The 12,568-nt window shown below is 45.0% G+C and overlaps 1 protein-coding gene across 1 annotated transcript in view; it reads right to left on the reverse strand.

Moving 5' to 3' along the window:
* The window catches only part of ZNF704 (zinc finger protein 704), a 242,713-nt gene that overhangs the window by 26,675 nt on the left and 203,470 nt on the right, over positions 1 to 12,568 (reverse strand). The window contains exon 4 of the mRNA XM_068984034.1: positions 11,974 to 12,206. Coding sequence (XP_068840135.1) covers positions 11,974 to 12,206 — 233 coding nt within the window. The remainder of the gene's footprint in view (positions 1 to 11,973; positions 12,207 to 12,568) is intronic.

Genomic DNA, 12,568 nt, shown 5'->3' on the forward strand with positions numbered 1-12,568 from the left:
TCTTGAATTGATTAATAAAGCCTGGTACTGATGATAGAAAAATAAATGTCATTGGTATAACTCCTTTCCTTAGGAGGAACTAGCTGATTCAGAGGTGTCGAACCCCCCAAATACAATGAAGCTGACCAATATCCTCTCTAAATCCCTTGGATTTTGGAGAACTACTAATTACAAGTGCTTGTGTATCATCTCCTCAATTATGTGCTGTGTACTTAGTCGGTCAGTCACATCTGACTCTTTGCCACTCCATGGACTATAGCCCACCAGGCTCCTCTGTCCATGCGGATGATTCTCCAGGCAAGAATGATGGAGTGGGTTGCCAGGGGATCTTCCCAAACCGGGGATTGAACCCAGGTCTCCTGCATTGCAGGTGGATTCTTTACCAACTGAGCCACCAAGGAAGCCCAAGAATGCTGGAGTGGGTAGCTGATCCCTTTCCCAGGGGGTCTTCCTGACCCAGGAATTGAACTGGGGTCTCCTGCATTGCAGGTGGATTCTTTACTTATAATTTTCTGGGCTCCTATTAAGGGCTCCAAAGAAATCTGTTGCCCAAAGAAAATCAGGTAATGGATAAGAAGAAAAATGATCAATTTTATTCCTTCTTGCTTCTCTTTTGCCCGTGGGATACTGCATCATCCCTTCTGATTTCTTCCAGCCCTATTTACTCCTTTATAAAGAGCATCTTTATTAAACTCTTCTCAGTTACCCCATCTGAGAACACCACCAACTTCCCCCAGGACCTGGATTGAAATGGGGAAAAAGTAGGTTATAAAAGAACATAAACAACATTATATATTTTGGGGGGTATGTAAAACGAATAAAAATGTATTATTGCATGGTGGAAATATTGGGGAGGGGCATCTTATGTTTACATTAATTTCCAAACATAGGAATTGCATTGTTGTTCAGTTGCTCCATCGTGTCTGACTCTTTGCAACCCCATGGACTGCAGCATGCCAGGCTCCTCTGGCCTTCACTATCTCCCAGAGCTTACTCAAAGTCACATCCATTGAGTTGTCGATGCAAAATATAAAAATTACCCTATTTTAAATTAAAATAGAAGTCAACCTATAATATTAATACTTGATTGATTAATTTTAGAGATTACAATTATACTAGCACAAGCACCTCAACTTTAATGCAATCAAGTGACTTCTTTCTACCTAGGTGAAGGTGTGTCAAACCATAAGGTCTCTTAAATCAGTGGTCCCCAACCTTTCTGGTGGGCTTTCTCAGTGGCTCAGTGGTGAAAAAAATCTGCCTACAATGCAAGAGATGGGGTTTGATCCCTGGATTGGGAAGATCCCCTGGAGGAGGGCATGGCAACTCACTCCTGTACTCATGGAGGGAAAATCCCACAGATAGAGGAGCCAGGCAGGCTAGAGTCCATAGGGTCTAAAAGAGTCAGACATGACTGAGTGATTAAGCACTCAAGCAACCTTTTTTGGTACCAAAGACCAGTTTTGCAGAAGACAATTTTTTCATGGACTGGGGTTGGGGAATGGTTTTGGAATGAATGAAGTGCATTACACTTATTGTGGACTTTATTTGTATTATTAGTAATTCAGATCATTAGGAATTAGATTGTAGAAGTTGGGGACTCCTGCCTTAAATAGTGGTTAAATACTTTTCAGATTACCCTGATTACTTCCAGTGGAAAGAAATCCTTTGTCTACAAAACTACTCCCTGTTACACTAAAGGAAAGCCAGCCATGGGAGGAGAACAGGAAAACAGCTAAATAAACAGCGCCCAGATTGCTGCATGGGTCCAAGCTCACCCAAAGAAGCCAGACTAAGCAAAGCGGCAGGCAGAGTCACAGCGGCCAAGTCTGAACGTGACCATCTGTGCCTCAGCCCTGGCTTCTCTTCCCAGCTTCAGCAGATGTTCACCAAGCTGGGTTGTCCGAGATAGGGAGAGGCCACTGTTGGCTGGGAACCTCAACGAGCTATGGTCCTCCACGCATCTGCCTGGTTTAGCTGAAGCTCCTGGCAGTTGGGCTTCCCAGGTTGCTCAGCAGTAAAGAACCTGCCTGCCAATGGAGGAGCCACAGGTTCCATACCCTGGAGAGAAGGGAATGGCAACTCACTTCAGTATTCTTGCCTGGAAAATCCCACGGACACAGGAGTTGGCAGGCTATAGTCCATGGGGTTGCAAAAGAGTTGAACACGACTTAGTGACTAAACAATAGCCTGGCAGTTATAAGCAGACTCAAGGAATCTCACACATGCCCAGTGCGATGTTCGCAGCAGCTTCCAGGAACTGGTTCTTTAGAATCACTCAGCTTTGGCCTTGTGGGCTACAATGGTTGGAGAGAACTTCCTGGAGATTCATCGCCTTTGTGGCAGCTCCCAGAATGTCTCTGATATCAACTGCTCTGGAGCAATAGGCTGAGATCTTTGGCCAAGTCTTCCTTCATCTTTTCTCTGCTTCCCTCTCCATGGCAAGCTTCCATCCTGGTTTTGACTTGTTTCACACTTAGGATACATGGAGTGGCTTCTATTTTCCTGATAGAACCCAGACTGGTACACAGGACTGATAAGATGACTGCTGAAGTTACCTTCAGTTCAGTTCAGTTCAGTCGCTCAGTCATGTCCGACTCTTTGCGACCCCATGGACTGCAGCATGCCAGGCCTTCCTGTCCATTACCAACTCCCAGAGTTTACCCAAACTCATGTCCATGGAGTCGGTGATGCCATCCAGCCATCTCACCCTCTGTCGTCCCCTTCTCCCACCGTCAATCTTTCCCAGCATCAGGGTCATTTCCAATGAGTTCTTCCCATCAGGTGGCCAAAGTATTGGAGTTTCAGATTCAACATCAGTCCTTGCAATGAACACTCAGGACTGGTCTCCTTTAGCATGGACCGGTTGGATCTCCGTGCAGTCCAAGGGGCTCTCAAAAGTCTTCTCCAACACCACAGTTCAAAAGCATCAATTCTTCAGCACTCAGCTTTCTTTATAGTCCAACACTCACATCCATACATGACCACTGGAAAAACTATAGCCTTGACTAGACAGACCTTTGTTGGCAACGTAATGTCTCTACTTTTCAATATGCTGTCTAGGTTGGTTATAACTTTCCTTCCAAGGAGTAAGCATCTTTTAATTTCATGACTGCAGTCACCATCTGCAGTGATTTTGGAGCCCCCCCAAAATAAAGTCTGACACTGTTTTCATTGTTTCCCCATCTATTTGCCATGAAGTGATGGGACCAGATGCCATGATTTTAGTTTTCTGAATGTTGAGCTTTACGCCAACTTTTTCACTCTCCTCTTTCACTTTCTTCAAGAGGCTCTTTAGTTCCTCTTCACTTTTCTGCCATAAGGGTGGTGTCATCTGCATATCTGAGGTTATTGATATTTCTCCCAGCCATCTTGACTCCAGCTTGTGCTTCATCCAGTCCAGCATTTCACATGATGCTCTCTGCATAGAAGTTAAATAGGCAGGGTGACAAAATATAGCCTTGACGTACTCCTTTTCCTATTTGGAACCAGTCCATTGTTCCATGTCCAGTTCTAACTGTTGCTTTCTGACCTGCATACAGATTTCTCAGGAGGCAGGTTAGGTGGTCTGGTATTCCCATCTCTTGAAGAATTTTCCACAGTTGATTGTGATCCACACAGTCAAAGGCTTTGGCATAGTCAATAAAGCAGAAGTAGATGTTTTTCTGGAACTCTCTTGCTCTTTTGATGATTCAGCAGATGTTGACAACTTGATCTCTTGTTCCTCTGCCTCTTCTAAAACCAGCTTGAACATCTGGAAGTTCACTGTTCACGTACTGTTGAAGCCTGGCTTGGAGAATTTTGAGCATTACTTTGCTAGCATGTGAGATGAGTCCAATTGTGCAGTAGTTTGAGCATTCTTTGGCATTGCCTTTCTTTGTGATTGGAATGAAAACTGACCTTTTCCAGTCCTGCGGCCACTGCTGTGGCACACCTTCAGTTACAAGTGTGCAAACATGGCTGGATTTTGACGTATACAAAATGCCAAGGATAAGTTCAATTACAGCTATATTCCAGAAGGGACATATGTAGGACTTTAAGCATCACATGACTGTTTTACCAGATAGCAGCCTGGGGTTAATGCCAAGTGCCTTTATTTGGCAACTGGTGTGTGTGTGTGTGTGTGTGTGTGTGCGCGCGCGTGCGTGTTGGGATGAAGGCTGGGTTGATATTCACGCATCCAAACTTCCCAGAGAGAAGACAGTCCAGTTATTCTGCACAGGTGAGTGTGTGGTATCACACACGTTTCCTCAGCCTGTCTCCCGGGAACCCACAGCTTTGGCAGAGGCTCCAGTCGCTCTTTTAGGATCGAGAAGTCCACTCAGACCCTCAGCAGGTTCCAAAAGATGGACAAATAGTGTCTTTAAAAAAATCAATAATTGTTAGAAGTTGTAGGCATTCCAGTTCTTTACTGGGACAGCAGCCTTGTACATGTCATCTCATTAGTTTGGGGCTTTCTTTCTTTATTTGTAAAATAAGAACACTGAACAAGATTAGAGACTTTGGATCCATGAGTTGTATACGTAAATTCAAATGTGTATCAAGCAGGGATTAAACATTTCCCACCTATATGCCATTTATGGATGCTGTGCAAATATAGAAAATTTAAAAATAACAAAAGGATTTCTTTAAATGGAATAATACATAATGTATTCTCATGTATCTGGTGTCTATGTCTGAGCATATTTTTTTTTGAGCTTCACTCCGTTTCATACTTCAGTCATTAGTTCCCTTTTACTGCGGCATAGAATTCCGGTGTGTAAATGTACCAGAAATTATTTATCCACTTCCCTGTTTATGGAAACAGGTCTCTAGTTTGGGGTGACAATGAATACAACTTCTTTGAAACTTGTCTACAAGTGTTTTTGTGGACATGCTTTCTTATCTCTTAGGTAAATATCTGAGAGTGGAATTACTGGGTCATATGGTGAATATATCCTTAACTTTATAAGAAACTGCCAAACTGCTTTACAAAGAGGTTGTACCATTTTACACTCCTAAGAGCAATGAATGAGAGTTCCTGTTGCCCACACTTGGTACTCTGTACACCAAAAAGTACACACTGTCTGATTCCATTTACAGCAGGCAAAATTAATTTCTGGTGACAGAAGTCAGGGCTGTCTGTCTGGGTTGGGGGGCAGCATTTGACTCTAGAGGACACAAGAACTGCTGGCCTGGATCAGAGAGGTGATTACTCACGTGGAGACGTCAGTTAAAACTCACCGAATGATATGTTTAAAGTGGGTTCATTTGATTGTGTGGACATGATACCTAACTACAGAGTCAATTTTAAATGATGTCTAAAACCACAAACTAAAGTATTCCTGAATTAATAGAAATCCCTAATAATTAAATTAAGTTTTCTCCATCAGTGAATTCTAAAAGTGCATCTCATCTTTGGGGACAAGGGTACATTTCCAGACATGATCCAAGCAGTTCTGTAACTTGGAAAGGTTGAGCTCGGGCTTGATGGTTTTTGAAGCCCTTCACGCTCCTGGACCACACACTGCCTGGCAGACTATTCTAAGATGCTGTCATTAAATTGCCCAGATCTCTCGTCTTTACCCCGATCCTCCCCGAGGTCAATCAGCTCTCTGACTCTGGCGGGCGATGCTGTGTCATCACCCTGAGATCCACACGGTGTGACCCCGAGTGGCTTTTCTTAGCACTGCCCTCCCCAGCACTTCTAACAGATGGGTCTATTTCTGGAGCAGCAGTTCTTCTTACAGAAGGCACTTCTCTGCTCAAAATTAGTGGGTTAGGAATTAAGTCAGCCTGGAGACTGGCAACAGACATAACTGTGAGGGCTGTAAGGGTCTGTTTGCTTTCTGGAGCAGTCATGCACAACTTAAAAGTGATTCACTGCTTTCTGATTCTGAAAGATCGAACACACAGAGTGGAGCAAATGATTAATTCACTGTTTACTGTACAATGATGAGCGAAGTATCTTATGTGAACGGAGATATATTTTTCCCTCTGATTTGAGATTCTCCCCAGTCTATAGGTAAAGTGGTTCATGGTCAAGACGCCTGTGGGATAAATGAAAGTGATGAAGACTGGAATTTTGCAATTGCTTTTGAGTCATGCTGGTGTTTTGAAATGCAGAGGCCTGAGTCAGGTTTCCTTGGAGGCCCCGATTTCTGCCAGTGTCATTGCTTCCTTCACCCCTAATCTCACACAGGCTGGCCTCTTCCACTAACCCTAAATAAGCCCAAGGTGACTGAGGTGGCCAAGGGGCCCTGTCCTGAGCTGCAGCAGCCCTGGTCCTATGGGTCCAGGATGGAGGATGGAGGCAGGCAGCCTTCCCTGTCCACACTCACGCTTCTCAAATGCCATTCAGTCCGTTGTCAAGTGGGTAAAAAGGAAAGCAAAATATTAGCAGCCAGCCCCTTACAACAACTTGACCATTATGGTGCTATCATTTTTCATATCTTACAGATGAGGAAACTGAGCCTTAAAGAGGTCAAGTTATTTGCTAAGCTCACATGAGTACTGTGGGCTACACTCATCTGAGTACCATGGGCTACGCTCACCTGAGTACTGTGGGCTACGCTGAGTACTGTGGGCTACGCTCACCTGAGTACTGTGGGCTATGCTCACCTGAGTACTGTGGGCTATGCTCACCTGAGTACTGTGGGCTTCCCTGGTGGCTCAGATGGTAAAGAGTCTGTCTCAATGCAGGAGACCAGGGTTCGATCCCTGGGTAGGGAAGATCCCCTGGAGAAGGGAATGGCTACCCACTGCAGTATTCTTGTCTAGAGAATTCCATAGACAGAGGAGCCTGAATTCCTATGCATCTATGTGGTTGCAAAGACTCGGACATGACTGAGCGACTAGTACTTGATGCTGGGGTGCTAATTCCAGAGCCCAAACGGTTTTATCCTGTTTGGGAAAGGACAAATCCCAAATCTCACTGAAGTAGGAATCTGACGTGGAAAAAAAGAACAGTATTAATTAGTTATGAGCCCTTCTTGATTTTCTAGAGGTTTTCAGGAATTGAATGTTAACTCTTGGCCTTCCATAGAACTGTGTTCTCCCAGACGCCTGGAGCGGCTCTATTTAGGGCCATTGCATCACCTTGTGGTCAGGATAGGAACTGCACCTTCCCGGTACTCCTCGAGTCCCTGTTCATACTACTAGGCTTTTCTCAACATCTGAGTACAGTCAGTCTGAAATTCCAGGGGAAAAATTCTGCTAGAATGGGGCTTGAGGCAGTTGGCTGGCTGATTTCCTGAGCCAGGAGAAAGAAGCCTTTCATTTCCCCTCCTCACATTCCCACCTACGGCTAAAGGGCCATGTGCCCTTCCTGCAGGAAGCTGCCCCTGCCCTCCCGCCCCAACTCCACCCCAGCACAGTGGTCCACAATCTTTTTGGCATGAGGCACTGGTTTCGCGGAAGGGGGATGGTTTATCGTGTACTTTATTTCTATTATTATTACATCAGCACCACCTCAGATCATCAGGCATTATTAGATCCTGGAGGTTGGGTACCCGGGCCTCAGGAGACAGCCTGGAATTCCTCTCTCTGTCTTCGAGTTCTTTGTAACCCACTGCACCCCACTCCCACTCTGCCACGTTGTGCTGGCTGTAGCTGGGTCTGACTGTTTTCTTTCTATGTTATTTTCTTCTGGGTGCAGAGGGAAATGTGGATTCTTTGAAATAAGCTCAAGAGTTTTATCTTTGCTCTTTTAGCTGCTGCTGCTGCTAAGTTGCTTCAGTCGTGTCTGACTCTGTGCGACCCCATGGACTAAGCTGATCTTATTTCTAAGATTATAAGCTACAGGATTTTGGGCAATTCACATAACCTCAGTGAGCCTCTTCTGCACAATGGGGATATGACTAGGCCAAAGATGTTCGTGATGATTAAATGACATGCTGCATTTAAAAGCATTTTGTAAACTGTAACAAAGTACGCAAATATAGTTATTTATATATGTATGTATAAACTTGATAATATCAACAATTGTGTCTTGCTCACCACTGACAGTAGGCAGTGATAATGCCTTATCTAGGCAATGAATCTCTCTTCCTCTTTACATAAGTGGAACAGGGATCATGTAAGAGGTGAGAGTGAGGAAAAGTGTTAAGATAACTTCCAAATAACTTTCCATAAGGAGGAAGACCAGGGTCATTGCTTCATGATTAGTATAGGGTATGCCTCTTCCTGCTTTCTTTCAGGGTCCTAAAACAGGTCTATTACAAAGTTGCTATATTCCAGTTTTAGGGCTTATAAGCCCCTTTCTATACTTGTGGTTGGTCACACTTAGTCTTCATGATCGTCCTGAGAGAGGTTTAATAATATCTGTTTGCCTGTTTAATGGACAAAGAAGTTGATGATCAGAGAGATGAAGTGTTTTCCTGAAGTTCTCAGGCTAGCCAAGTTGAGTCTAGAATGCGGATCTTTCAATTTCTAATCAGGAAACCTTCAGTTACCACGTATCGTGTTCTCTCTTTATCCTTAGGAACAGGGGCTTCCAAACTTTTTTGACCATCAGCCGCAGTAAGAGACACAGTCTGTACAGTAGGCACATAGGTCTGCAACTGAAACCAAAGCATCAAGGAACAGTACTCATTCTGATTATGTCCATTGTACCCTATTCTGTCCTGGTCCTTAAAGATGTGCTGTTCACAGTCATTAAAAAGATTCACAAGCCACCAGTGGATTGAGACATGCAGTTTGGAAAATATTGATCTAGAAGTTTCTCAAACAATCCCCACAGGACATATGCCCAATACAAGTCCATGGTCTCAAATAGATATTATGAACCTCAGGGAATGAAGAGGAAAATAAAATGAATTCAGAAAGTGTCCTCCAACTAGAACATATTGTCTATGGATTAGGCAGTTAACTCTTGGAAATCGTTTGAAATATGATTTTAAAAACCAAAATAGCAGCATTTCAGCTACCGTGTTTCTACCACATTATGTGCATAGTAAGTTGCTTCAGTTATGCCCAACTCCTTGAGACCCCATGGACTGTAGCCTGCCAGGGTCCTCTGTCCATGGGATTCTCCAAGCAAGAATACTGGAGTGGGTTGCTATTTCCTCCTCCTGGGATCTTCCGGACGCAGAGATTGACCCTGCAACTCTTAATGTCTGTTTGCATTGGTAGGAGGGTTCTTTACCACTAATGCCACCTGGGAACCACATTGTGAGCACAGCATCTATTGCTCATAATTGTTATTGCCTTCTTATACATCAGTGTCCACCTGCCTAACCTTCGACCTTGAAGGAAGGGGCTGTACTTTATCTCAGGGCATTGATTGTTGTGCCTGTTGGGTGCTCAATAAATATTGGTTCACTTGACACACTAAAAAAATGAATCGTGAATTGCAACCATCCTACTTTCTTGTTATTCCCACTATTCAAAATAACTTTAAGTTCAAAAGGCAATGACTTGGTCTATGTACAACCCATGCATTAAAAACAAGGACTACTCGGGACTTCTCTGGGGGTCCAGTGGTTAAGACTTCGTGCTCCCAGTGCAGGGGGTGCAGGTTCAATTCCTGGTCAAGGACCTATGATCCCACACCAAAAAAAAAAAAAAAAAAAATTAGGGACTACAAGCTTCATCCTTTTGGTATCACCGTGGGGAAATCCAGAGTCTGAATGGAGGGAGAAGTCACAAAGAAAGAGGGAGGGACATGGTTCCCAGACTCCTGAAGAGTGGGTCTGTGCCATTCAAATAAATGCCAGTTTGTAATGATTTTTTTTTTCTTTTCATTTGGTGTCTTGACTATCTCCTAATTGAGTTGAAGCCTAAAGGCTTTACATACAAGTCTGACCAAGGCAACTGAACTGCAATGCAAGAGTATGAATTTTGTCTCGTGGCTATGCTGGAAAGGAAAAGCTGTGATAAGCCTTCCAGCGGGGCACCTTACAAGCACTGGGGAGCTCCCTATGCTGTGAGTCTTTGCCACAGGCCAAGACCACACACTCTGAAGGCCCCAGAGAGAAAGTCTGTGCAGCTGGAAGCAACAGGACAGACTCCAGGTCTACACAGCTGTCCTGCCTATGGGTTCCCACAGGTGCAAGTGCAGCCTCGCTCCCCAAGGAGTCAAGACCCAGGGTCTCTGGGGACTCACGGGATGCCTGGACAGCTCCAGGACCCTGCCCGATGGACTGGTATGTGAAACAGCAACTCTTCATGCCCCAGCCTTTGGGAAGGACCAGAGATGACATCAATGCCCTGTTTGTTCTCTGGGCAGAGAGAGTGTGTGTACCACCAGCACCATTACACACGCTGCCTGATGCTAAGAGAGATACAGGGATGGACGGTGTTGGGTCAGTGCCATCTCTTTGTTTTTCTCTTTGAAATGAACTGGGAAAATCGGTTGCACTGCAGTCCACAGGGTTTTCTTTGGATTTTTGTTTGTGAGTAGTCATTAATAATGAAGCTACCAATTGCAAACTAAAAAACTAAAATATATTTTTAAAGTCTATTTACATGGAGATTTAAAAATAATGTTACAACATTTTCCAGATATTGCAGTAGTATTTATTTATTCTATGAAACAGAAATGCTTTTTAAAATTGTGAGTGAACATAATCACTTTATGTATCTGAAGAGAATGAAAAGAATATGAGCTTTCGGTTAGGCAGACCTGGGTTTGAAAGGCAGCATTGGCCCTTTCTAACCTGCATGTGTGTGTGTTAAGCTGCTTCAGTCGTTTTCGACTCTGTGCAACCCTGTGGACTGTAGCTGGCTCCTTTGTCCATGGCGTTCTCCAGGCAAGAATGTTGGAGTGTATTGCCATTTCCTTCTCCAGGGGATCTTCGGGACCCAGGGATCCACCCCACCTCTCTTAGGTCTCTTGCATTGGTGGGTTCTTCCCTGGTGGCTCAGACGGTAAAGTGTCTGTCTGCAATGCAGGAGACCCGTGTTCGATCCCTGGGTTGGGAAGATCCCCTGGAGAAGGAAATGGCAGCCCACTCCAGTATTCTTGCCTGGAAAATCCCATGGGTGGAGCCTGGTAGGCTACTGTCCACGGGGTCGCAAAGAGTCGGACACGACTGAGCGAGTTCACTTTCACTTTCACTTTACCACTAGTGCCACCTGGGAAGCCTTCTAACCTGCACGGCAGGGGTTAAATGTATAACTTCCCTGGTCCTCAATCTCCTATCAAGATGGGAAAACAATACCATACAGGATTTCTGTGAGGATTAAATACAAGTGCAGTTAAATCAGCTAGATCTATTTTTTCACTTCTAATTTAATAAATACATAATTTGGGGCATGTAAATACTACGTATGTTTACATTTTAGCTTTCATGTATATTTCACATCTAGTTTTATAAACATAAGTCAGAAAATCTTCTTTCCCACAACCCTTTAAGAGTCTGTGAAGCAGAAAAGAGAAAAACATAATTTTATTTTACAGATGAAAAAGTTAATTCCCACGGAGAGAGTGAGTTAACCAAACCAAGCCTGCAGTCCGATTTTTTGACTGGTAAAGTCCCAGGTGGAAGTGTTGTGAAACCGTTAGTTGCTCAGTCCTATCCAAGTCTGAGACCCCATGGACTATGTACAGCCTGCCAGTCTCCTTGGTCCATGGGATTCTCCAGGCAAGAGTACTGCAGTGGGTTGCCATTTCCTTCTCCAAGAATACTGGAGTGGGTTGCATTTCCTTCTCCAGGGGATCTTCCCCACCCAGGGATCGAACCCCAGTCTCTTGCATTGCAGGCAGATTCTTTCCTAGATTACCTGGTGTTACCAGTGCAGCGATTTACAACCAGAGGAGAGGACGGGGTGAGATTGGGAGTAGGGTGGGGATGCGTACTTGGAAGAAATATAGTAATACTTTAATCATTTCTATTTGTCTTTAATCGTGACCCTTAATTTATTTGAAGACTTCAAAGGATATTAGAGGCGAACACGGGCTGTTTCTGTCTATCAGAAGGGGCGTTGGTTGGAGAAGTGCCAAAATCACCACCCTAGGAAGCCGGTTCCCCCCAAATGAAACCTGAAACCAACCTTTCGTTTCCTGGGGATGGGCTCATCAAAGAGCAGGTTGCCGGCCTCCGCCTCGTCGATGCCATCGTCCGGGGGCGCGGGGCTGCGGAAGGGCTTGAAGCTGTCGGCGGACAGCGGCGGGGACGGCGTGGACGGGTTAGACTGGTCGCTGGGGGCACTCCAGCTCCAGTAGCCGCTGCTGCTGGTGCTGGAAGGCACGCCGCCCCCCTCCTTCCAGGATCCGCTCAGGCCCTCTGTCGGAGCACACAAGCACAGCGTCAGCGCCCAGTCCCGGGCTCCCGGGGCACCCAGGCCGGGGTCAGAGGGGCAGTGAGGGCCGAGATTCCCTGCTGGTGAAAGCACCTGTAGCCAACTTGGTAATTTGCAACAGCTCAGTATGTACGTTGTACTCTATTTATACTTTCAAAAAAGTTGCATGATAGTTTGTTTATAAACATCTGTTTTAGCCATATATGCGTGCACGCTAAGTCGCTTCTGTCCTGTGGACTGTAGCCCACCATGCTCCTCTGTCCATGGGATTCTCCCGGCAAGAATACTAAAGTGGGTTGCTATGCCCCCCTCAGGACAGGCCTTTTCTAAGAGTTTTCTGATGGAT

The sequence above is a fragment of the Capricornis sumatraensis genome, chromosome 11 (assembly GCF_032405125.1).
Source record: "Capricornis sumatraensis isolate serow.1 chromosome 11, serow.2, whole genome shotgun sequence".
Taxonomy (NCBI): domain Eukaryota; kingdom Metazoa; phylum Chordata; class Mammalia; order Artiodactyla; family Bovidae; genus Capricornis; species Capricornis sumatraensis.